This window comes from Mustelus asterias, unplaced genomic scaffold (assembly GCF_964213995.1).
Source record: "Mustelus asterias unplaced genomic scaffold, sMusAst1.hap1.1 HAP1_SCAFFOLD_859, whole genome shotgun sequence".
NCBI classification, from domain to species: domain Eukaryota; kingdom Metazoa; phylum Chordata; class Chondrichthyes; order Carcharhiniformes; family Triakidae; genus Mustelus; species Mustelus asterias.
The window spans coordinates 30,216-53,629 of NW_027590805.1; the positions used below are offsets into that span (position 1 = coordinate 30,216).

The 23,414-nt window shown below is 43.1% G+C and overlaps 1 non-coding gene and 1 gene segment (V, D, J or C); one reads left to right on the plus strand and one right to left on the minus strand.

Moving 5' to 3' along the window:
* Window positions 1–856: 856 nt before the first annotated feature.
* On the plus strand, window positions 857–16,737 carry LOC144487540 (Ig heavy chain C region-like). The segment is given in 5 exon segments: window positions 857–888; window positions 13,044–13,343; window positions 14,322–14,627; window positions 15,550–15,858; window positions 16,346–16,737. Coding segments are annotated over 5 exon segments (1,326 nt in total).
* On the minus strand, window positions 10,299–10,388 carry trnap-ugg (transfer RNA proline (anticodon UGG)). The gene is given in 2 exon segments: window positions 10,299–10,334; window positions 10,353–10,388. It is a non-coding gene; the product is annotated as a tRNA-Pro (tRNA).
* Window positions 16,738–23,414: the final 6,677 nt, after the last annotated feature.

The window sequence follows — 23,414 nt, forward strand, 5'->3', positions numbered from 1 at the left end:
GTGCAAGAGACCACAGTAAGAGGAACCAGGGCTGGACCTCAACAAGAACAGCTCGAGAGGGAGTGCAGCAACTTCCATCATAACCTGATTGTCAATAACTGTTTTAAGTGTAATGTTAATGACAGTGATCAGAACTAAAACACAAACCGCTTCTGACAAACCTAACTTAGAGAAAATTAAACATTAAACCGAGCAAACCCACAGACATAATGGTGCTTTTCACTCTATTTATATTTACCGTTAACAGTTTCTGCAATTGCAGACCTGGGATATAATGCTCGTTTTAATATTTCTGATACTTGGAGGAGATGTTTCTGGATTGTGTTTTATAAACTGCTGCATAAATTGTAAATTGCTCAGAAATATTGGTCTATTTGTAGTGAATATTGAGCGGCAGTACTGAACAGAGAGTGAGTGCAGTTTTTGTGCGGGCGTGTCTCACTGTGATACAGCAGTGGGTGGGTGGCACAACAGTTACTGTCAATACAAAAAACCCCTCAGCACTAATTGACCGAGGCTGTGTCAGTGCTCTGGTTCACAATCCAACATTATTTACAGTGCTGTATTATTGATGTCTAACACTGCAATAATAGCGAGAATTAATATTCAATGATCAGTTGGTGTTTTCAATAATATGATCATGTGATACTCTGTGAAATATAAAGTATTCGGGTCATTTATGTAGAGCGAACAGTGTCCACAAATACAATAATAATTTGATGAAAATGCAGTGATTTACTTACCCTCTGGCTTGTGAATTTTTAAAATAATGGTGGATTTCTGTCTATTTTGCGCAGGGATGGTTATTGTATGAGCCAGCCCAGGGAATGTGACACTGTGACGCCATGGATTACTGTGGACAAGGGACCATGGTGACGGTGACTGCAGGTAAGGACTGTAAATTTATTTAGTAAGTGTTTTACTTGAGTTTTTGTTTTATATTTTTTCTCGATTTTATTAATTCACTTGTTCACTGAAATGTGGTTTGGTGGATTATGTGCTGAAAATCTTTACAATGTTTCATGTGATTCTGCTTAAAATGGGGGTTATAGAATTCTACTGATAATTGACAAAAGGTGAGTGATTCAGTCTCTGTTGTGATTTGGTGTTTATCTGCTGAGGACATTGTGTGGTTGGGTTACTTTAAGTACCTACCTTCTGTTAAACAGTTCGGCGTTTCTGCAATGTTTTATCTCGGTGACATATAGTGGCTGCGAGTTGTACCATCAACTGCACAAGTGTTTGACGTCTAACCCAATATTAACAAAACGTGTTAAAGTTTCTGCATTAATATTATGAACATGTTCCACTTAATCACAATGCTGCTTTTGTTATGTCGTTGTTGTGCTCATTTTAATTATTAGTTACTTTGGTGACGGGCGGATTGGCTGGATTTTATATTGAGATTTTCTTGCAATGTTGCATTTGCAGAGGAGATTTGCCAGGATGCTGCCTGGTTTGGAGGGTCGGTCTTATGAGGAAAGGTTGAGGGAGCTGGGGCTGTTCTCTCTGGAGCGGAGGAGGCTGAGGGGGGGGGGGGGGGGATATAATAGAGGTTTATAAAATGATAAAGGGGATAGATAGAGTGAACGTTCAAAGACTATTTCCTCGGGTGGATGGAGCTTTTACAAGGGGGCATAACTATAGGGTTCATGGTGGGAGATATAGGAAGGATATCAGAGGTAGGTTCTTTACGCAGAGAGTGGTTGGGGTGTGGAATGGTCTGTCTGCAGTGATAGTGGAGTCAGACATTTTAGGAACATTTAAGCGGTTATTGGATAGGCACATGGAGCCACCAGGATGATAGGGAGTGGGATAGCTTGATCTTGGTTTCAGATAAAGCTCGGCACAACATCGTGGGCCGAAGGGCCTCTCCTGTGCTGTACTGTTCTATGTTCTATGATTCTGTTGAAAGTGTTTGTAGAATTGAGCTGCTTCTGCATGAAACGGAGTTCAGTCGCTCAGTGATGTGCATTTCTGGTGAGGAGATTTTGTATCTGGGTGACTTTGAATAAGTAAAACGTGTGAGATGGTTTTTCGATTCAGCATTGTTTCTGCATTGTTTAAAGTCGGTTACACTGATCTGTTATACGCTTTGTGCTTGAATACAAACAGTCTATAGGTGTTAAATTGCTTGACAGAAATCGGGCATGCTTTATTGCATTTGTATTTTTTTATCGTAAGTGATAATTGCAGATCACGCCGCTCGTTCAGAACATAGTTTGCCACTGCAATCACTGTTTGGGGTATCTGCAATGTTTAACCTCGGTGATATCTGATGGCTGAAGTTTTTCCCATATGTTTAAATATGTTTGAAATTTGACCCAATATAAATAAAATGTGTTAAAGTTTCAATACTAATTTGTCGGACATATTCCACCTCCGCGCAACGTTATTGCTATTATTCCATATTTCTGTTTAGGTTAATGATTCATGCATTTGGTGACGAGCTGTTTTGCTGAATTCAACATTGAGATGTTCTTGCAATGTTCCATTTGATTCTGTTGAATGAATAATTGAGCTGCTATTCCGTGAAACGGGGTTCCATCCCTCAGTGATCTGTTTTGGAGTGTTTCTTTTGAGGAGATTTTGTGGTTCGGCCACTGTGAATATTTAAAATGTGTGAAATGGTTTGGCATTTCAGCATTGTTCTGCATTGTTTAATCTCGGTGGTACTGAGCTGTTACACGTTTTCTGGTTGAAAGCAAACAATCTATGAGTTTGAAAATCCATGTAGAGAGAAAACAGGCAGGTTTTGGGAAAAAGATAGAGACATTACAGCGTTTTTATAAATTTTAACTAACGCTTCCAAATTAAAATAAATCATGACTTACAAAGTTCATTCGGACAGTAAGTCGTTGCTGCAGTCACAAACTTCTCATTAACAAGTTTGATAGTAAAATTAATATGAATCAAACAATTATTAATCGGTAATATTCACCATTCACCACATTCACCAAAGATTATTTTGTATTAATATCATTTAGCATTAATGACTTCTACTAGTTCTGCTGTGCTTTGCACACAATTAACATGACCAGAAAAAATTCTGTGCTGGAAATATTTTGTGATAATTCCAGAAACTATTTCAATGATAACATGCTGCTTCCACAGCAGCGCTCAGTTTAACAAGATACTTTGCATTAATCGTTATCTCCTTGATTAAGTTCGCATTCACTTAAATATGAGTTTCGGAAAATAAGACATTGCTATTTGGCAATTTATGTATCCGATTGTTACATTCTTTCTGTGCAGGCGCAACCACATTATTCCTTCCAAGTAATCTATAGTTGGATACACGATAATTAATCCCTAATCTAATCTTAAAATTTGTTGAACTGTTTGTGGTTGCTCAATTGTTTCTGTATTGTTTAGCTCAGTGATAATGAGCAGTTACACGTTTTCTGGCTAAATGAAAATAAATCTGCGTTTGAAAATTCTTGTAGGGATAAAACAAACAGATTTCGGAAAAATAAAATAAATACATGTTATAGTATCTTATTAGTGTTAACTGATGCTTAAGAATTAAAATAAATCATGAATTACAATTCTCACTATGCCACTATATCTCTGTTAGGGACATTACTCATTTTCAGAAAAAGTACATTTTTGCCCAGTTTTCGAGATTTGAGACAGACAGGGAGAGATATTTAAAGATTGAAGGGAGTTTTGAAATGAATATCAGTTTAATTTAAAATAGTTTATTGATTTTTTTGTTGTTGCAATTTTATCATTGATAAATTAGAATCAAACTGTTTGAATAAATTTGGCAGATTGAACAGAGATTTCTGACGGGTGGAATTCGCTTACACTCAAGTAATTGTTCATTAGATTAGATTATGTTTGAATTGTAGTAAATTAAATTGTAGTAAAGTGTCAATAGAAACTGGCTAAAGATGGAGAAGTTAATGCTTGAAATGCAAAAAGATTAATTTATATAAAATATTATAATAATATTATATATATTATAAAAGTAATCTTAGCTCTTCACTTAATAATAACATTCTGTCTCCCACTACTGCTGAACACAGGATAGAATTATGGGAAGAATAAATAACGGAACAGAAGAATTGATTCTATCTGAACCTTATGTTCTTATTAAATATTATAATGAAAAAAAAGTCTGGACTTGTATTCTGCATCATGTTTTAGTGTTACAGAGGATTTGAATCAATTGTCCTCTTTGTGTTTGCACTGTTTAATTCAGATCTTCTTTAATTAAACGATATGTTCAGTAATTAAGTTATTTGGATGCTCTAAATTATTAAATCTAGGAAGCAGTATGATTGATTTCAAACTGTCAGGCCGTTACCGCCTATAGAAATTCAGAACTATGCATTTTAACACGTTTGTAGGTTATAATAAGACATTTGTAGTAAAGGTTAAAAAGTTAAAATATTACAATGTGATTAGATTTAAGTAAATGAATGACAGATGTCTGAATGTTTCCATTCAGTAATTTGAAATTATTGTTCAACATTGTCTAAGATTTAATTGTAACCTAATTATTTAACAATGTTGGAGGCAGAAGCACGTTTTGAATGATTGATAACTCATTTTATTACAGAGTACAAATCAGCTAACAGGAGAACGAACTGACAAATAACAATAACTTACAATATAATATTAATTCAAAACAAAAGACCTTGAATATTGCACTGGCCTGCAAAATATCACCCGTTTTAGAGAATATTTAATTGTATCAGAAATGAATTCAGAAACAAAACATTTCTTTACTCAGCTGTGCTCAGCTCGATAAAGTGCTTTGCCTTGATTATTTTGTTGATTACATTTAATTAAGAAATTAGATCGAATCAGGTAATGATTTTCAACGTACATGTTTCTTGGTTTGTTTAATTGTTACTGTGTCACTGCATCTCTGTTAGGGACACTGAATTGTTACTGTGTCACTGCATCTCTGTTAGGGACACTGAATTGTTACAGTGTCACTGCATCTCTGTTAGGGACCCTGAATTGTTACTGTGTCACTGTATCTCTGTTAGGGACATTGAATTGTTACAGTGTCACTGTATCTCTGTTAGGGACATGGAATTGTCCTGAATCTGTTATTTTCGATTGCTCATTTTCAGCGAAATTACATTTTTACTTAGTTTTCGAGAAGTGAGACAGAGAAATAATTAAAAATTGACAGGAGTTTTGGAATGAATATCAGTTTTATTTAAAAGAGGTTATTGATTTTCTGTTGTTGTAAGTTGTTCATTAATCAATTAGAATCGAACAGTTTGAATGAAATTGACAGATTGAACAGACATATCTGCTGGGAAATCGATTGTTGCACCGTAATGTGTCTGTTGTCCGCGTGGTCACCGTGTTGGTGCCAGGAATCTGCCTGACTGGTTGTAAATCTTCTGGTTCCTTCGCCTGTATTTCAGGGAGTGAAATTTGATTTATTTCTTCAATACACTTGTACCTGTGAGAAATGTGACAGTTTGACTTGATGTTTGATTTGGCGTCTCTGAAATTAGATCCCTAAAGCATAATGTTACCATGAGAGAGAGAGCAGAAACGTCAGACTGGAGCGGGAGAATTGGGTGATTTTTAAGCAGTGATGTACCTGCCTTGGGAATGCTCGATGAGCAAATGGAAAGTGAGATTTACTATATTGTACTCCATACTAGAGCAGTCCCTAACCTGTTTAGTAGGACAGTTGGAGGGTCAAATTCATTTGCATCTTATTTTTAATCTTCTAAAGGTATTTTAGAGTCATTTGCTCGGCCAGAATTTTTAATCTTCCCGAATTGTTCCTTGAGAAAGTGTTGATATGAAGCATCTTTGAATAACTGCAGTCCATATGCTGCAGGCATCCGCCGTGCTGTTGGGCAGGCAGTTCCAGGATTTTCACCCAGCGACAGTGAAGGAACTGAGATATTGTTTCAAGTCAGGACGGAGGGGAGCTTGCAGGTGGTAGTGTTCATATGTGGCTGCCGCCCTTGCCCTGCTAGGATGTAAAGGCAGCGGGCTTGGACAATGTTTTCTATGGAGCCTTGGTGAGTTGCTGCAGTGCATTTTGTATATAATACACACTGCTGATACTGCTTGTTAATGATGGAGAAAATGAATAGGATGAATGAGAGGGCGGGTAACCTTATGGGCTACCTTACCTGAGCGTTACCTTATGGGCGACTTAGCCCTGGATTGTGTCAAATTTCTTGAGTTTTAACAAGTTTCGCTCATTGAGGAAAGAGGAAATTATTCATTGTGACTGACTTGTGAAAGATTTAACTGTTTTTCTAACCTTTGACCCGCAGTCCGTATTGTGCTCACATATCACTCCCACTGACTGTGTGAGTGGGTGAGTTTGTGTGGAGTGAGGGTGCTTTTCCAAACTGAATCAGCCAGCTAGAGACTTACACACATCACACATTCTCACACACATAAATACACACATATACACTCTCATATTCTCTCACACATGCACACATACATACTCAGACTTACTTACCCTCTCATACGATCTCTCTCACAAACCCATAGACATTCTCTCTGTCTCACGTTCTACATACACTCTCAAATACAAATGCATACATATTCTCGCTCTCTCAATCAATCTCTCACACTCCCATACACAAAAGCACTCACACACACACACACCCATACACATTCTCTCTTACACGCAGACGCACACTCTCACATAAGCACAGTCTCACACTTTCGCACACGCACTCTCACATGCACTCTCTCTCCCACACTCTGTCACACACGCTCAAGCTATCTCACATTTATTCACACAGGCTCTCTCACAATTCCTCTTGGACACGCATCTCTCTCTCTCTCTCTCACGCACACACGCATATATTTCTATTTCTCTTGCACACACTATCTCACACCTGTACATTCTTGCTCTCACACACTGGCTCTCTCACAAACACTCTCTCACAAACATAGAACATGCACACACTGTAACACACATTCTTACACACAGACACAGTCTCTCACATAAGCACAGTCATACGTACACATTATCCCTCACATACACACACACACACACATGCACTATCCCTCTCACATTCCCTCTTCCGTACTCTCATTCCGTCTCACACTCATTCACACACACACACGCACACACATGCACTATCCCTCTCACATTCCCTCTTCTGTACTCTCATTCCGTCTCACACTCAGTCACATACTCTCTCTCATACGAACACTTGCACACGCATTCTCTTACATAGGCACATATTTCTCTCTCTTTCACACGCTCACTTCCTTACACATTGTCTCACAGATGCACAATCTTGCTCTCAAATACTGTCTCTCACAAACACCCTCCCTTTCACACACACACAGTCTCGACATCTCTCACACACGGACACACATGTATATGCAACGTATCTCTCAAACACTCCACCTATCACAGGCACATGTTATCTCAACGGTTATTTCACTCACACACACTCACATATCCATTCTGTCTAAGTTTCACACTTTTTGTCGCTCACACACACTCTCCCCGCCCCTCCACACACACACACACACACACACACACACACACACACACACACACACACACACACACACACATATATAGTTTGAAGAACAGAGACATACTCTCACATAAATAAAGAATAACTCTTCAAACACACTCTCTCTCTCTCACACACAGACACACACATTTTCTATCTCACATATCCTTCCTCTCACGCACACTCTCTTTTCTTGCACGCACAAAGCTCTCATGTGTCTGACCCACTCTCACACACATAAACACACACAACGTCTCTCTCTCTCACACAAAAACTCTCTCACGCTCTCTCTGTCTCTCTCTGTCTGTCTGTCTGTCTGTCTCTCTCTCTCTCTCTCACACACACACACACTCAAACATATTGCTTCTATCACCCACACACATTGCACACATCTTTCTCACTCACACGCCATCCCATGCACACTTTCACACACTGATGAACCTACTATTTTGCTTTCCAATAGGCACTCCCTCTCACACACACTGTCTTTCACATGAACACAACACTCTCTCCCACACACACATACCCTCCCTCTCAAGCACACACACTCTCTTTCACAGACACCCTATATCACATATAGACACACTCCTTTTCACATAAACACACACTCAATCACACACAGAAGAACTCTCTCACACAGACTGCCCACACACACACTTTCAAGAAGAGACACGCTCTCACACACAAAAAATAACTCTTCAAATACACATTCTCTCTCACACACACACACATTACTTCACACACCCTTTCTCTCACGCATACTCTCCCCTCTTGCACACACAGCCCACTGTCTCACACATGTGCAAATGCAGTCCATCACACACAGGCATCCTCAGACTCACACCTCTCTCTCTCTCTTATTCACACACACCCAAACACCCTCTCACACACTTTCTATCTCTCATACGTCAGAGTGTCTGTCCTTGACATCATAGAATAGAATCATAGGATCCTACAGTGCAGAAGGAGGCCATTCAGCCCATCGAGTCTGCCACAACAGCAATCCCACCAAAGCCCTATCCCCATAATCACATGTATTTACCCTAACTAGTCTCCCTAACACTAAGGGGCAATTTACCACGGCCAATCCACCGAACCCGCACATCATTAGACTCTGGGAGGAAACAGGAGCACCCAAGGAAAACGCAAGCAGACATGGGGTGAACTTACAAACTCCACACAGACACTGACCCAAATCGGGGATCGAACTGTGAGGCACCAGCGCTAATCACTGTGCCACCGTGCCACCGTGCCACCGCCCTCCCCCCTCTCCCCCCCCCTCCAACCCGGTAGCACTTGAATGAGGGTGGGATCGAGGAGCCCGAATAAAACTCAAGTGAATAAGATCGGCGGGAAATTCTTCTCTGTTTGGAGTCATACTTAGCACAAAGCAAGATGGTAATGGTTGTTGGAGGTCAAATATCTAAGTTGAGATATCACTGCAGGATTTCAGCAGGGGACTATTCTGGGACGAACAATCTTCTACTGCTTCATCAATGACATTCCATCCAACATGAGGTCAGAAGTAGGGATTTCCATGTGTTACACCGGACATAAAGACACAATAAATAAGGAGGAACTTGCCTGAGACTAAGTCTGCCTGTCTCCCAATACTGGTGTAAATTTGGTGTTTGATTCCTGTGCAACCCATCCTAGTTTTGCTGTAAGCTTCCCTTCCAGCTCCCTCAGTCGGTCTATTTGTTCACTGATACGTGTTTCTTAAAAAAAGGCATCGACATGAAAGCAGCTGCCCGGTGACCTACACTGCTGCCTGACTTTACACAGCCCTGTTTCTGAAAGCTGATCAATGTGGAGAATCGGGAAAAGATCGATGGAGAGGAAGAGGAGGAGGTGGCCCACTGACTCTCTCACCCTTACTCACTCAAGCTCAATCTCTCATCCTCACTCAAAGAACTTCAGTCACTCACCCTATCTTACCTACCTTCCCTCGCTGACACACTCTCACTCACTCACCCTCACTTACTCATTCCCACTCACTCATCCCCACTCACTCACCCTCACTCACCGTTGTTCACTCGTCCTTTCTCACTCACTCACACACTCAACCTCACTCACTCACCCTCAGAAACTCACTGATCCTCATTCACCCTGAGTCGCTCACCCTCACACCCTCACTCACTCACACTCACACAAATTCGCTCACTCACTCTCATCCATCCTCACTCACTCACCCACACTCAGTCACACACCATCACTCGTTCAAACTCGATCACACACCCTGACTCACTCATCCTCACACCCTCACTTGCTCACTCACATTCACTCACTCACTCACCCACACTCACTCACTCGCTCACTGTCACTCAGCCACCCACACTCACACACCATCACTGACCCAACCTCACTCACTAAACCTCAGTCATTCACTCAGAGTCTCAGTCACTCGCCAACACTCATAGAATCATAGAAACCCTACAGTGCAGAAGGAGGCCATTCGGCCCATCGAGTCTGCACCGACCACAATCCCACCCAGGCCCTATCCCCACATATTTTACCCACTAATCCCTCTAACCTACGCATCCCAGGACTCTAAGGGGCTTTTTTTTTTTAACCTGGCCAATCAACCTAACCAGCACATCTTTGGACTGTGGGAGGAAACCGGAGCACCCGGAGGAAACCCACGCAGACACGAGGAGAATGTGCAAACTCCACACAGACAGTGACCCGAGCCGGGAATCGAACCCGGTTCCCTGGAGCTGTGAAGCAGCAGTGCTAACCACTGTGCTACCGTGCCGCCCTAAAATAAATTTACAGAACCAGTACCTTGTCCAATACGCAACGGCAGCGAAATGTGGGCTCGTCCGGGATTTGAACCCGGGACCTCTCGCAAGCTTATGAATTTCAACACCCAAAGCGAGAATCATACCCCTAGACCAACGAGCCTCACACTCCCCCTCAGTCAATCACACTACTTACCCACCCTCACTCATCCAATCTCACTCACACTCTCACTCACCGTCGCTCACTCACCCCACTTACCCACCCTCACTCATCTCATCTCACCCCCACACACTCAAGCTCAATCACCGTCTCGCTCACTTACGCCACCTCAAACATTCAACCTCACTCACACTCACGCACCTACATTCACTCACACACCCTCACATATTCACCATCACTCAACTTCACCCACCCAAACTCACAGATCCTCAATCACTCATCCTCACTCAAACACCTTCACTCACTCACCCTCACTCACCCACCCATTCGCACTCATTCTCCCTCACATACTCTCGCACACCACCCTCAGTAACACACCCTGACTCACTCACTCTCACACCCTCAGTTACTCAGTCACATTCTCTCCCTCACCCTCAGTCACACTCTCACTCACCCACCCTCACTAACCTTGACGCATCTTCACTCACTCACCCTCATTCATTCATTCTCGCTCACCGACACTCACTCACCCATCTTCACTCACACACTCAGCTACCTTCACTCACCCACCGTCTCTCACACACCCTCATTTACTCACGCCCTCTCACCCTCACCCACACTCACTCACCCTCAATCACTCATCCTCACTCAAAGAACTTCACTCACTCACCCTCACTTACCCATCTTCGATCACTCACACACCATCACTCATCCACTCTCTCTCATTCAATCACTCACCCTCAAGCACTCACACTCTCTCACTCATTCTCACTAAATCTGTGTGGGGAGGTCTGCAACGAGAGAGAAGAAAGAACTCAAGAGGCAGTTTGGTGTTCAAATGTGGGAGCTGCCCTGGGAGTGCAGAGAGCTGGAGGGAATCGCTGGGGGATCAGGGCCAGGGACAATGGCAAAGAGCCGGGGAGAACAGGAGGCATGGTAAAGGGCAGAGAGCAGGGGAACAGGGCAGAGAGCCGGGGGAAACGGCACATAGCCGGGAAACAGGGCAGAGAGCCGGGAGAAAGTGCAGAGAGCCGGGGGAAAGGGCAGAAAAACGCGTGAAAGGGCAGAGAGCCGGGCAGGAAGGGCAGAGAGCCAGGAGAAAGGGCAGGGGGACAGGAGAAAGGGTAGGGAGCCAGGGGAAAGGGCAGATAGCCCAGTGGAAAGGGTAGAGAGTCAGGGGGAAAGGGCAAAGAGCCAGGAGAAAGGGAAGAGAGCCGGGGAGAACGGCAGAGAGACCAGAGAAGGGGACAAAGCCAGGAGAAAGGGCGGAGAGCCAGGGGAAAGGGTAGAGAGACCAGAGAAGGGGAGAGAGCCAGGAGAAAGGGCAGAGAGCCGGGGGAAAGGGTAAAGAGACCAGGGAAAGGGGAGAGAGGCAGGAGAAAGGGCAGGGAGGCAGGGAAAAGGGCAGAGAGATGAGGGAAACGGCAGAGGGCCGGGGGAAGGGGAAAGAGGGTAGGGAGCAGGGACAGAATGTCGGGAGGAGGGCAAGAGGGCAGAGAGCCGGGGTAAAGGGTAGGGAGCTTAGGGAAAGGGCAGAGAAGCAGGGGAGGGGGCACAGAGCTGGAGAGAAGTGTGGAGAGCCAGTTGGAAGTGCGGTTAGCCAGGTGAAAGGGGAAACAAAACACCGGGAATGGCAGAGAGCAGGGGAAGGGGCAAAGAGCCGGGGAAAATGGGCAGAGGGTGAGTGATCGACGGGCGGAGTGAAGAGGTGCAAAATAGAGCTAGCACCACAATCAGATCATCTGTAATCTCAGTGAATGATGGAGGAGACGTCAGGGCCCGAATGGCCAACTCTTGCTATTAATGTATGACCCTTCAATTAGTCAATGTTGCAATTATTTGAATTTGTAATCACATTTAGAGTTTCCTGGTCATTCAGTAAGTATTCATTCCGAAGGTAGTTTTGAAACAAAGTCACTAATCTTCGTTTTGTGGAGTGAGAGGCAGTGAGTTGGAGAGAGGAAGGGGCATCAGTCAGTTTGAACACAGGCAATATCCAAAACTACAATGTGAAGATGCCGGCGTTAGGTTGGGGTGGGCACATTAAGGAGTCTCACAACACCAGGTTAAAGTCCAACAGGCTTATTTGCAATCGCAAGCTTTTGGAGCTCCTTCATCAGGTGAGTGGATGATATGAATGAAGAGACAACTTTTTCATCACAAAGTGCTGTTGTTTGAGCAATAAGTAGTGGCTGCAATAATGGAGAAAATCTTTGCCCTTCTCTGTTAATCCAATGAATGGTATGTCATTTTGAGGCGATCAGAATGTTTTTTCGTTCTAATCTGATAAAGGTGGAGACAGGGATATGAGTTTCGACAGAGATGATGATTCCCAAATGATAGAAGTAACAGAATCTCAAAGGTGGATGTAGGTTTTAATCGGGAAATATTAGGATAAGTTCATAATTCTCATCAATGTTTGAGATAGAAACATAGAAAATAGAAGCAGGAGTAGGCCATTCAGCCCTTTGAACCTACTCCGCCCTTCACTTTGGTCAGAGCTCATCAATATCCTGATCACACCTACTACCCATATCACTTGATCCCTTTAGCCCCAAGAGCGATATCTAATATAGAAACATATTTGTAACAACTTGTTTGATGACTTAATAAACGCAAGTAAGAGTCTAACTTGTTCAATCGGCCATTCGTTCCCAGTGGCACCGTCTCTGCCCACTCTCTATAGCCTGGTCTCCTCCTGTCAGCAACACAGCTCCGACGGCTCCGTCACCTACAGCTGTTTGGCGATGGACTACTCTCCAGATGTCTCCAAACTGACCTGGAAGAAAAATGGGCAGCCGATCACCACTGGGTTTAAGACTTACCCGTCAGTGAGAAACACGAAGGGAACCTACACCCTGACCAGCCAATTAACCATCAACGACTCAGAGGGAGACTGCAGCAAAATCGACTGTGAGGTTCGACACAGCGGCTCAGTCAAGAGCATTGGAATGCACTGTAAGTGTTGTGGAACCTGGGCAAGACAAGGATGCGCTGATTGAACTGTATAAGGTCTTCATTATAACTGATTTGTCGCACACTGAAAAATTTGAATTAGGCAAAATCCAGGTAAGTGTCTACTGACCGAAACGTTGCTCAGAACCAAAGAACAACAGAAATGTTGCTGTGCAGAATCAGCCCATTTAGCCCATCATATCTGTTCTATCCGAATGGGAGAACGAATAAATGAGCCAGACATTTTAAACCCATTTTCCAGCCCTTGCTCCGTAGCATTGCAGGTTACAGCATTTGAGATGCAGACCCAGATACCTTTTAAATGACCATGCTCCCTGGTAATGGAGCCGTCCACTTGGGGAATGAATTATTTCTGCCTACGTCACTTATAATTTTGTGAACCACAATTACGTCACGCCTCAGCCTTCTATTTCTAAGGAGAACAACCCCTGCCTATCCAATCTCGCCTCATGGCAGTAATTTTCAGGCCCTGGAAACATTCTTGTAAACCTTATCTGTCTCCAGAGTCAGTACGTCATTCCTGCAACGTGGTGACCAGAACTGTACAGCAAACTCCAAACGTGGCCTAACTAGTGTTTTATGCAGCTCCATCATCGCATCACTGTTTTTGTATTACATACCTCACGTAATAGAGGAATTTATCCGATATGTTTTCTTGATCAACTTGTCCAGCTGCCCGACCATCGACAAGGACCTTTGGACATGCTTTCCAAGGTCTTGCATTTCCTCAATCCCTCTCAACCTTCCATTTTATTGACTATTCCTTTGCTTTTTTTTCCCTCCCCAAATGCATTGTATGGCACTTTTGACGTTTGAATTCCATTCACCGTTTCCCTACCAATTCAACCAAACCATGGATATAATTCTCAAATTGGCAGCTATGGTGTTAAAATAAAAGAACTAGTTTTAATTGTTGTCAATTGAATCTTCAAGTAACGTCTAAACATGTGTTTGTTGAAGGTGACATCCCGCCAACCGTTATCCTCACCGTGAGTTCCAGTGAAGAAATCACAAGCAGACAATTTGCAACCATCGTCTGTTCAATCATCGATTTCCAGCCAAAGTCAATGACGGTGAAGTGGCTGAAGAATGGACAACCCATGGATTCAGGAATTGTCACCTCTCCTGCCTATGAAGTGAACGGAAACTTCTCGGCGAGCAGTCGGCTGACAGTCTCCGCTCGGGAATGGTTCAGCAAAGTAGTCTATACCTGCCAGGTCACTCATCAAGGATTCACCCAGAGTCAGAACATCAGCGGATCTCTGGGTAAGAGACTCAAACTGAGGAAAAAAATAAATCATTTGGATGTTAATCGGAATTAGGGATCTATTAACGTTAGTACAAAGCATAGAACAACTTCTAATTTACTGTCATGTGGTTTGCTGCATTAAGACAGTGCCCCATTCAGAATTTCATCACAACAGCAATTTTTGTTATTCCTCCATGAGATGTGCATTTACTTCCTAGCCCTGAGGGTAGTTAAGTGTCAACCACATTGCTGTGGATCTGGAGTCACACGCATGCGAGGCCAGATAAAGACAGCAGATTTACTTTTCCAAAGGGCATTCGTGAAACAGTTGGGCTTTCACAACAACGGCTTCATGATGATCATTTGACTTTTAGTTATAGATTTTTATTAAATTCAAATTTCACGATTTGCAGTGGTGAGATTTGAATCCGTGTCTCTGCAATTAGGCTCTTGTTCTCGGTCTCTGGATTACAAGTTCCTTGACAATACCACTGCCTCCCCTTCAAAGAGTGTTTTTTCTATTTTGAAGGAACATAGTGAGTGAGGTGGCCTTGATGTCAGCTTTTTCCGGAGACAGCTGGTAAGGTTTGGAAGACAGAGGTGTCAGACTGTTTCACAGGTCACAGCACAGGGGTAAAATGTTGGAAAGTGCATTCACCCTATTTATAAATCAATGGCAAGCACTTGTTCCTGAGTTCGGGCATGGTATATTTGTTTGGGAATGCTGCAATGTTGATTCATGAGAATGATACTGCTGCTAAAATATTTTAATAAAGAGAATAATTTCACAGAGCAAGCTGGTTTGCCATCGTCCATAGACGTTTTTAGGCGATAGTTAGAGGTTGATATCTCGAGGGCGACTTTATTTCCTTGTGGCTGAATGCTGCTGTCCTCCTTCTGAAAAGGGAACCAGGTTTGATTTTCATTTGTCATTCACAGGTCCTTCCCAGTGCCCTGATTCCACAGTGACGATACAGCCCCCGCCAATAGAACAGGTCTTACTGGAGGCAACAGTGACCTTAACCTGCATCATTTCTAATGCTCCCTATGGAGTCAACGTGTCCTGGATCCGAGACAGGAAGTGTTTGAAATCAGAGATTGCCGAAAAGCCTGGAGCGGATCCTGACAGCGTGGTCAGCAATTTAAACATCTCGACACAAGCCTGGCTGAGTGCGGCTGTGTTTGACTGCGTGGTGAGCCATCAAGGTCTACCGACTCCTTTAAGAAAATCCATCCACAAGGAAACAGGTGAGCTGAGAGATTGAAGCAATAAATGCGTTACTGTGTCTATTTCCAGTGCAAGTGTAATGGTCAGTGTTTAGTATTCAGTGCATTAATGGTCTCCTCTTTTTGGAACCTCTACTAGCTAAACACTCTGGGCCTGTAGACTTTTTATGGGGGAAATTTGATGTGTTAATGAATTAAAAGTGAACTGAAGGCGATGGCATTGTGTTCAGATTGTGTAAGGAGGGAGGCGTCTGGTGTGGAGCATAACAAGCAACACAGCGCAGTTGGGCCGAATAGCCTGATTCCGTGCCGTAATCTTTCTGAAACGTTCCAGTCCAATCCCGTGAGTTACTTCAGAAAACGATTGTGTTCCCCTCTCTAAGAAGCTGGAAGTAAAAAAAACCATTTAAAATCGAAAGCAAAGCACATTTTTTCTGATATCCAACCAGCAGCTTCATTGTATCTGGAATACTCCAGTTTATTGACATTTATTGTACATTTTCTGCAGATCCAAATCTGCGGGAACCGTCCGTCTCTGTCCTCCTGCCCTCGGCAGAAGAAGTCTCCACTCAGAGATTCGTCTCCCTCAGCTGCTTAGTGAGAGGTTTCGCCCCCCGAGAGATCTTCGTCAAGTGGACCGTCAATGACAAGCCGGTGAATCCCAGGAACTACAAGAACACCGAGGTGATGGCGGAGAATGGCAATAGCTCCTTCTTCATATACAGCTTATTATCCATTGCAGCAGAGGAGTGGTCCAGCGGCGCTTCTTATTCCTGTGTGGTGGGACATGAAGCCATCCCCTTGAAGATCATCAACAGAACGGTTGATAAATCCAGCGGTAAACCCAGTTTTGTGAACATTTCTCTTGCACTGATGGACACCGTTAATTCATGTCAATGAGATTCTTTCGGTTACATCTCAAACTGCAATAAAAACAATAAAGGACTTTTCCTCCCTTTGTGGTTCAAATACACAACCGCTTAATTGCTTGTATCTCAACCTTTCTATTGTTAGACCTGTTTGTTAGAGTCGGATATTTACAGCTCTCTGACCCAGGTCTTGTGGAAGCATTTCTCCCAGCTCAGATACAGCTTGGGTTAGAGACAGAATAGAGCACATTCATTACAGGATTCCGCTGAATAACTTTTGTCAACTTTCCACCCAAAGAGGAAAAAAATTGACAATTTCCCATTTCTGAAGAACAAACACAGCACATTTATATTTCGGCGTTCCTGCGCCTCTCATTGTCCATCCCTTTACCATTGATGTTGAGTTGCTGCACCACACAGACTGGGAACTGAAGTGAGGGTCACAAAGAAACATGGAGCGACAATCCTCCATTGGATAGAGGGGAAGTGAAATTGTTAGCACACTTGCCTCCAGTCTTCCGACGGAGAAAGTGAGAGATATTAATTAGCTCACTGTCCCCCCACATCCCTAACAAAGAGATGGGCGGGAAATTAGTTAACCCTTTGCACCTCCACTCTGCCAACAAAGAGAGAGGTCGGGCCATAAGTTAATCCACTTCACTCCCACTTCCTCACTGAAAAGACGAGGGATGTCATTATTTAACCCATTGTATCCCAGTGCCCCAACAGACAGAGGAGGATGGACACTTGAAACCCCACTGCCTCGCCACTTAGAACAAAGAACAAAGAAAAGTACAGCACAGGAACAGGCCCTTTAGCCCTCCAAGCCTGCACCGACTATGCTGCCCGACTTAACTAAAATCCCCTACCCTTCCGGGGACCATATCCCTATATTCCCATCCAATTCATGTACTTGTCAAGACGCCCCTTAAAAGTCTCTACCGTGTCCACTTCCACTACCTCCCCCGGCAACGAGCTCCAGGCACCCATTACTCACTGTGTAAAAAATCTCCCCCGTACGTTGCCTTTAAACCTTGCCCCTCGCACCTTAAACCTATGCCCCCGAGTAATTGACTCTTCCACCCTGGGAAAAAGCTTCTGACGATCCGCTCTGTCCATGCCTCTCATAATCTTGTAGACTTCTATCAGGTCTCCCCTCAACCTCCATCGCTCCAGTGAGAACAAACCAAGTTTCTCTAACCTCTCCTCATAGCTAATGCCCTCCATACCAGGCAACATCCTGGTAAATCTTTTCTGTACCCTCTCCAAAGCCTCCACATCCTTCTGGTAGTGTGGCGACCAGAATTGAACACTGTATTCCAAGTGCGGCCTAACTAAGGTTCTGTAAAGCTGCAACATGCCTTGCCAATTTTTAAACTAATACCCCGGCCGATGAAGGCAAGCATGCCGTATGCCTTCTTGAGTACCTTCTCCACCTGCATTGTCACTTTCAGTGACCTGAATACCTGTACACCCAGGTCCCTTTGCCTATCAATACTCTTAAGGGTTCTGCCATTTACTGTATATTTCCTATCTGTATTCGACCTTCCAGAATGCATTACTCTCATTTCTCCAGATTAACCTCCATCAGCCATCTCTACGCCCAAGTCTCCAACTGGTCTATATCCTGCTGTATCCTCTGATGGCCCTCAGCACTATCCGCAAATCCACCAACCTTTGTGTTGTCCGCAAACCTACTAATCAATCCAGTTATGGTTTACTCCAAATCAATTTTAGATATTACAAACCAAAGGTACCAGCACTGATCCCTGAGGAACTCCACTTGTCACAACCCTCCATTCAGAAGCGCAGCCTTCCACTGCTACCCTCTGTCTTTCTTTGGCCGAGCCAGTTTTGTATCCATCTTGCCACCTCACCTCTGCTCCCATGCGACTTCACCTCCTGCACCAGTCTGCCATGTCAGAACCTTTTCAAAGGCCTTACTGAAGTCCATGTAGACAACATTCACTGCCCTACCCTCATCAATCATCTTCGTCACTTCCTCGAAGAACTCGATCAAGTTCGTGAGACACGACCTCCCCTTCACAAAACCATATTGCCTCTCCTGAATACGTCCACTTTTTTCCAAGTGGGAATAAATCCTGTCTCGAAGAATCCTCTCCAATAATTTCCCTACCACTGATGTAAGGCTCACTGGCCTGTAATTACCTGGATTATTCTTGCTACCCTTCTTAAGCAAAGGAACAACATTGGCTATTCTCCAATCCTCTGGGACCTCCCCTGCACTTTAACCTGGTGTTGTTAAACTTCTTACTGTGTTTACCCCAGTCCAACGCCGGCATCTCCACATCATGACCTCCCCTGCAGCCAGTGAGGATACAAAGATTTCTCTTAAGGCCCCAGCAATTTCCTCCCTTGCCTCTCTCAGTATTCTGGGGTATATCCCATCAGGTCCTGGGGACTTGTCCACATTAACGTTTCTCAAGAACCCCAATACCTCCTCCTTTTTGAACTCAATATGACTCAAACTATCTACACATCCTTTCACAGAATCATTATCCACCAAGTCCTTCTCTTTGGTGAATACTGACGCAAAATACGCACTTACTATCTCGCCCATGTCCTCTGGCTCCACGCATAAATTCCCTCCCTTGTCCTTGAGTGGGCCGACCCTCTCCCTGGCTACCCTCTTGCTCTTTATGTATGTATAAAAAGCCTTGGGATTTTCCTTAATCCTGTTGGCCAATGCTTTTTTATGACCCTCTTTAGCCCTTCTTACTCCTTGCTTAAGTTTCTTTCTACCTTCCTTGTATTCCACACTTGCTTCGTGTGTTCCCAGTCTCCTAGCTTTGATAAATACTTCCTTTTTTTCTCTTTGACTTGGCTCACGATATCTCTCGCTATCCAAGCTTCCCAAAACGTGCCATACTTATCCTTCATCCTTACAGGCATGTGCCTGTCCTGAATCCCTATCAAATTCCTCAATGAAAAGATGGGAATGCGATGATACAACCCACTGTACCCCCACTTCCTCAATGAAAAGACGAGGAATGTGATTATGTAACCCAGTGTAATTCCACCTCTTCAGTGGATAGAATCAAACCGGAAATTGCTTCACTGGCCAGAGAAGGGGAACTATGAGCTCATTAACCTCCCTCTCCCCAAGCAGAGTGTTTGGAAGGGAACGGCTCTCAACAATATGAGCTCAGTTGTGAACTGTAGCAAGTGGCTTCTGGTTTACTGGCCACAGATTATAAACTTCCATTATGCTAAACAGTCTATTAAATATATATTTACAGAACATAATTTTGCATTTATACGTACATAGACAAACTATGCACAGACACAAAGACACCCACCCACAATGACACACATACACAAATAAAGATACGTATACACACACACACACAGACACACACATTCATACAAACAGATACACAAATGCACACATAGGCACACACTTGCACAAACAGGCACAGAAACAAAGGCATACACACTAACACTCAAATACGTATGCACACGCGCACAGAAACGCACACACATACATGAAAGCACACGCAAACATGCACATACACGAACAGGTACACAGACACACACACACACACACACACACAAACACATATATACATATACACAAATACAGACAGACACACATACATACAGATACGCACAAATACACAAACATATACTCATACAAATACAGGTAGATTAGCACACGTTCACGATGACAGAAATATAAACATAAAGACACACTGTCATAAACATTAATGCCCTTTCATGGACACACATGGTGGTAGATGAACCGAATATACACGGACACAGAAACATACAGATGAACAGGGAGCAAAACGTTCACATGAACACATGTAGACGCAAGCATTAACATACTCATACAGAAATAAATTCCATAACACACATTAATAGGCATGGAACCATAAACCCACAACAACACATAGTTTTAAAGAACTATCATCTCTTAAGTTCGTACACTAACACACTGACTGACAGGGACAGAAAGGGAAGAAAACATGAAGAGACTGGTAGATATGTGTCATGCAAAAGAAGGATCAACAAATAAAGCATGCGTGAACGCATGCACACGCATGAACAGAGACATCAATAAACATAGACTTCACAAAACAATGCAGTCATAGATACACAATGACAGAAGAATAAAATATGCACACAGACACACAAGTACACAAATCAATACGCAGAGGCACATGAGCACGTACATTAACACTCATACACGCAGATTAATTCAAATAGATGCTCATGCACACAATACACAAACGCGAAATCTTAAACACAAACGGCAGGCAATCGATAAAAGTAAAATTCAACCGTAACGTTTTTAGTAGATATATCCACCGATAGCTGCCCGTATTATACAATGATCCGACAAATATGTGGAACCACTGTTCTTCCTGAGAAAGCGAATTAAGTTAATGATATACTAAGCATTTCCATCATAAATAAGCAAATAAGATGGAAACTCACATCCCAGCTTTACACAGCAACTATCATAGTTTAAAACAATTATCATCGATCGTGAATGTTCCTCGATATCAATCATAACATTCCTCAGTAAGAGATAGTGCCAAACTGTTCGAAACAAACTGCTACTGAAGATATAATGCTGTGTGTTTCGACACAGCCTGTCTGTGGAATGTAAGGGAAGAACCGGTATGACGATAGTTATGGAGATCGGTTACTGAGTGTCCTGAACTTAATAGTGAATATATTTTGAAAACTAAATTAGAGGATAAGTTAATGACTTAATAAAGAGAAAAGGGAAAATAAGAAGAACAACAAGATTCCCTGGATAAATTAAATAACCTGATTTTATATCCGTCCTCTAGACTCCACAGACCGCATCTGGACTGAAGGCAATGAGGATGATACCATCTGTACAACCGCTTCCACATTCATCTTCCTGTTCTCCCTGAGCATTTTCTACAGCACTGCTGTCACTCTGGTGAAGGTGAGATGATTCAATTCACTCACACGTCAAACTGACAGAAAAATCTCAAAATTTCATTGATTAAAAACTCCAACATAAATTTCCCAGAACATAAACATCTGTTTCATTATTTTATGTCTCTTTTCCAGATCAAGTGATGGGTTGAATTTTGGATGCTATAGATTTCCTTCAGCTGATGACTAAAATCTCGGTATGACACATTTAGAACTGAATAGTCTCATTAGCGATAGACAACATGGTTTTGTACGAGGGAGATCATGCGTCACAAATTTGGTTGAGGTTTTTGAGGAGGTGACAAAAATGCTTGACGAGGGAAGGGCCGTGGATGTCGTCTACATGGATATTAGTAAAGCATTTGACAAGGTCCCTTGTGGCAGGCTGGTGCAACAGGTTAAATCTCACGGGATCAAAGGTGAACTAGCTCGATGGGTACACAACTGGCTTGGTCATAGAAGACAGAGGGTAGTAGTGTGGAGGGGTCTTTTTCTGATTGGAGGTCTGTGACTAGTGATGTTCCGCAGGGCTCTGTACTGGGACCTCAGCTGTTTGTGATATATATAAATGATTTGGAAGAAGATTTAGCGAGTCTGATTAATAAGTTTGCGGACGACAGAAAGATTGCTAGAGTTGCGGATAGTGATGAACATTGTCAGAGAATACAGCAGAATATAGATAGGCCGGAAAATTGGGCGGAGAAATGGCAGATGGAATTTAATCCAGATAAATGCGAAGTGATGCATTTTGGTAGATCTAATGCAGGGGGGAGCTATACAATAAATGGCAGAACCGTCAGGAGTATAGACACACAGAGGGATCTGGGTGTGCAAGTCCACAGATCCTTAAAGATGGCAACACAGGTGGAAAAGGTGGTGAAGAAGGCATATGGCATGCTTGCATTCATTGGACGGCGCACAGAGTATAACAGTTGGCATATGATTTTGCAGTTATATAGAACGTTGTTTAGGCCACATTTGGAATACTGCATCCAGTTCTGGTCGCCACACTACCAGAAGGACGTGTAGGCTTTGGAGAGAGCGCAGAAAAGGTTTACCAGGATGTTGCCTGGTATGGAGGGTATTAGCTATGAGGTCAGATTGAGTAAACGAGGGTTGTTCTCCCTGAAAAGGCGGAGATTGAGGGGCGACCTAATAGAAGTTTATAAAATTATGAACGGCATAGATAGGATGAACAGTTGGAAGCTTTTTCCCAGGTCGGAAATGACAAACACAAGGGGTCACAAGTTCAAGGTAAGGGGGGCAAGATTCAATTCAGATATGCGGGGGATGTATCTTACACAAAGTGTCGTGGGGGCCTGGAATGCACTACCAAGCAATGTGGTTGAGGCGGACACGCTAGGATCATTTAAGATTTATCTAGATAGCCACATGAACAGACTGGAATAGAGGGATACAAACGGATGGTCGAGTTAGGAACACATGATCGGTGCAGGCTTGGAGGGTCAAAGGGCCTGTTCTTATGCTGTATTGTTCTTTGTTCTTTGACACAAATACAATATCTGCTCTCGGTGATTCCAGTTATCACAGTTTATCATTCCGCACCTGCAATTTACACAACCGTGGTCGGTACTCCAGTTTTCAATATGAAATATGCGAGATAATTTTTGTTGTAATGTGAACTGTAGTTAATAGTTTCCCTGTAGTTGAAATTTAATGTATAAATAAATGAGTTTTCTCGTTATTTATCCACAGTTGTTCATTTCCCAATACGTTGAGCTCCTGTTTTCTGTTTCATGTGTCTCCTAC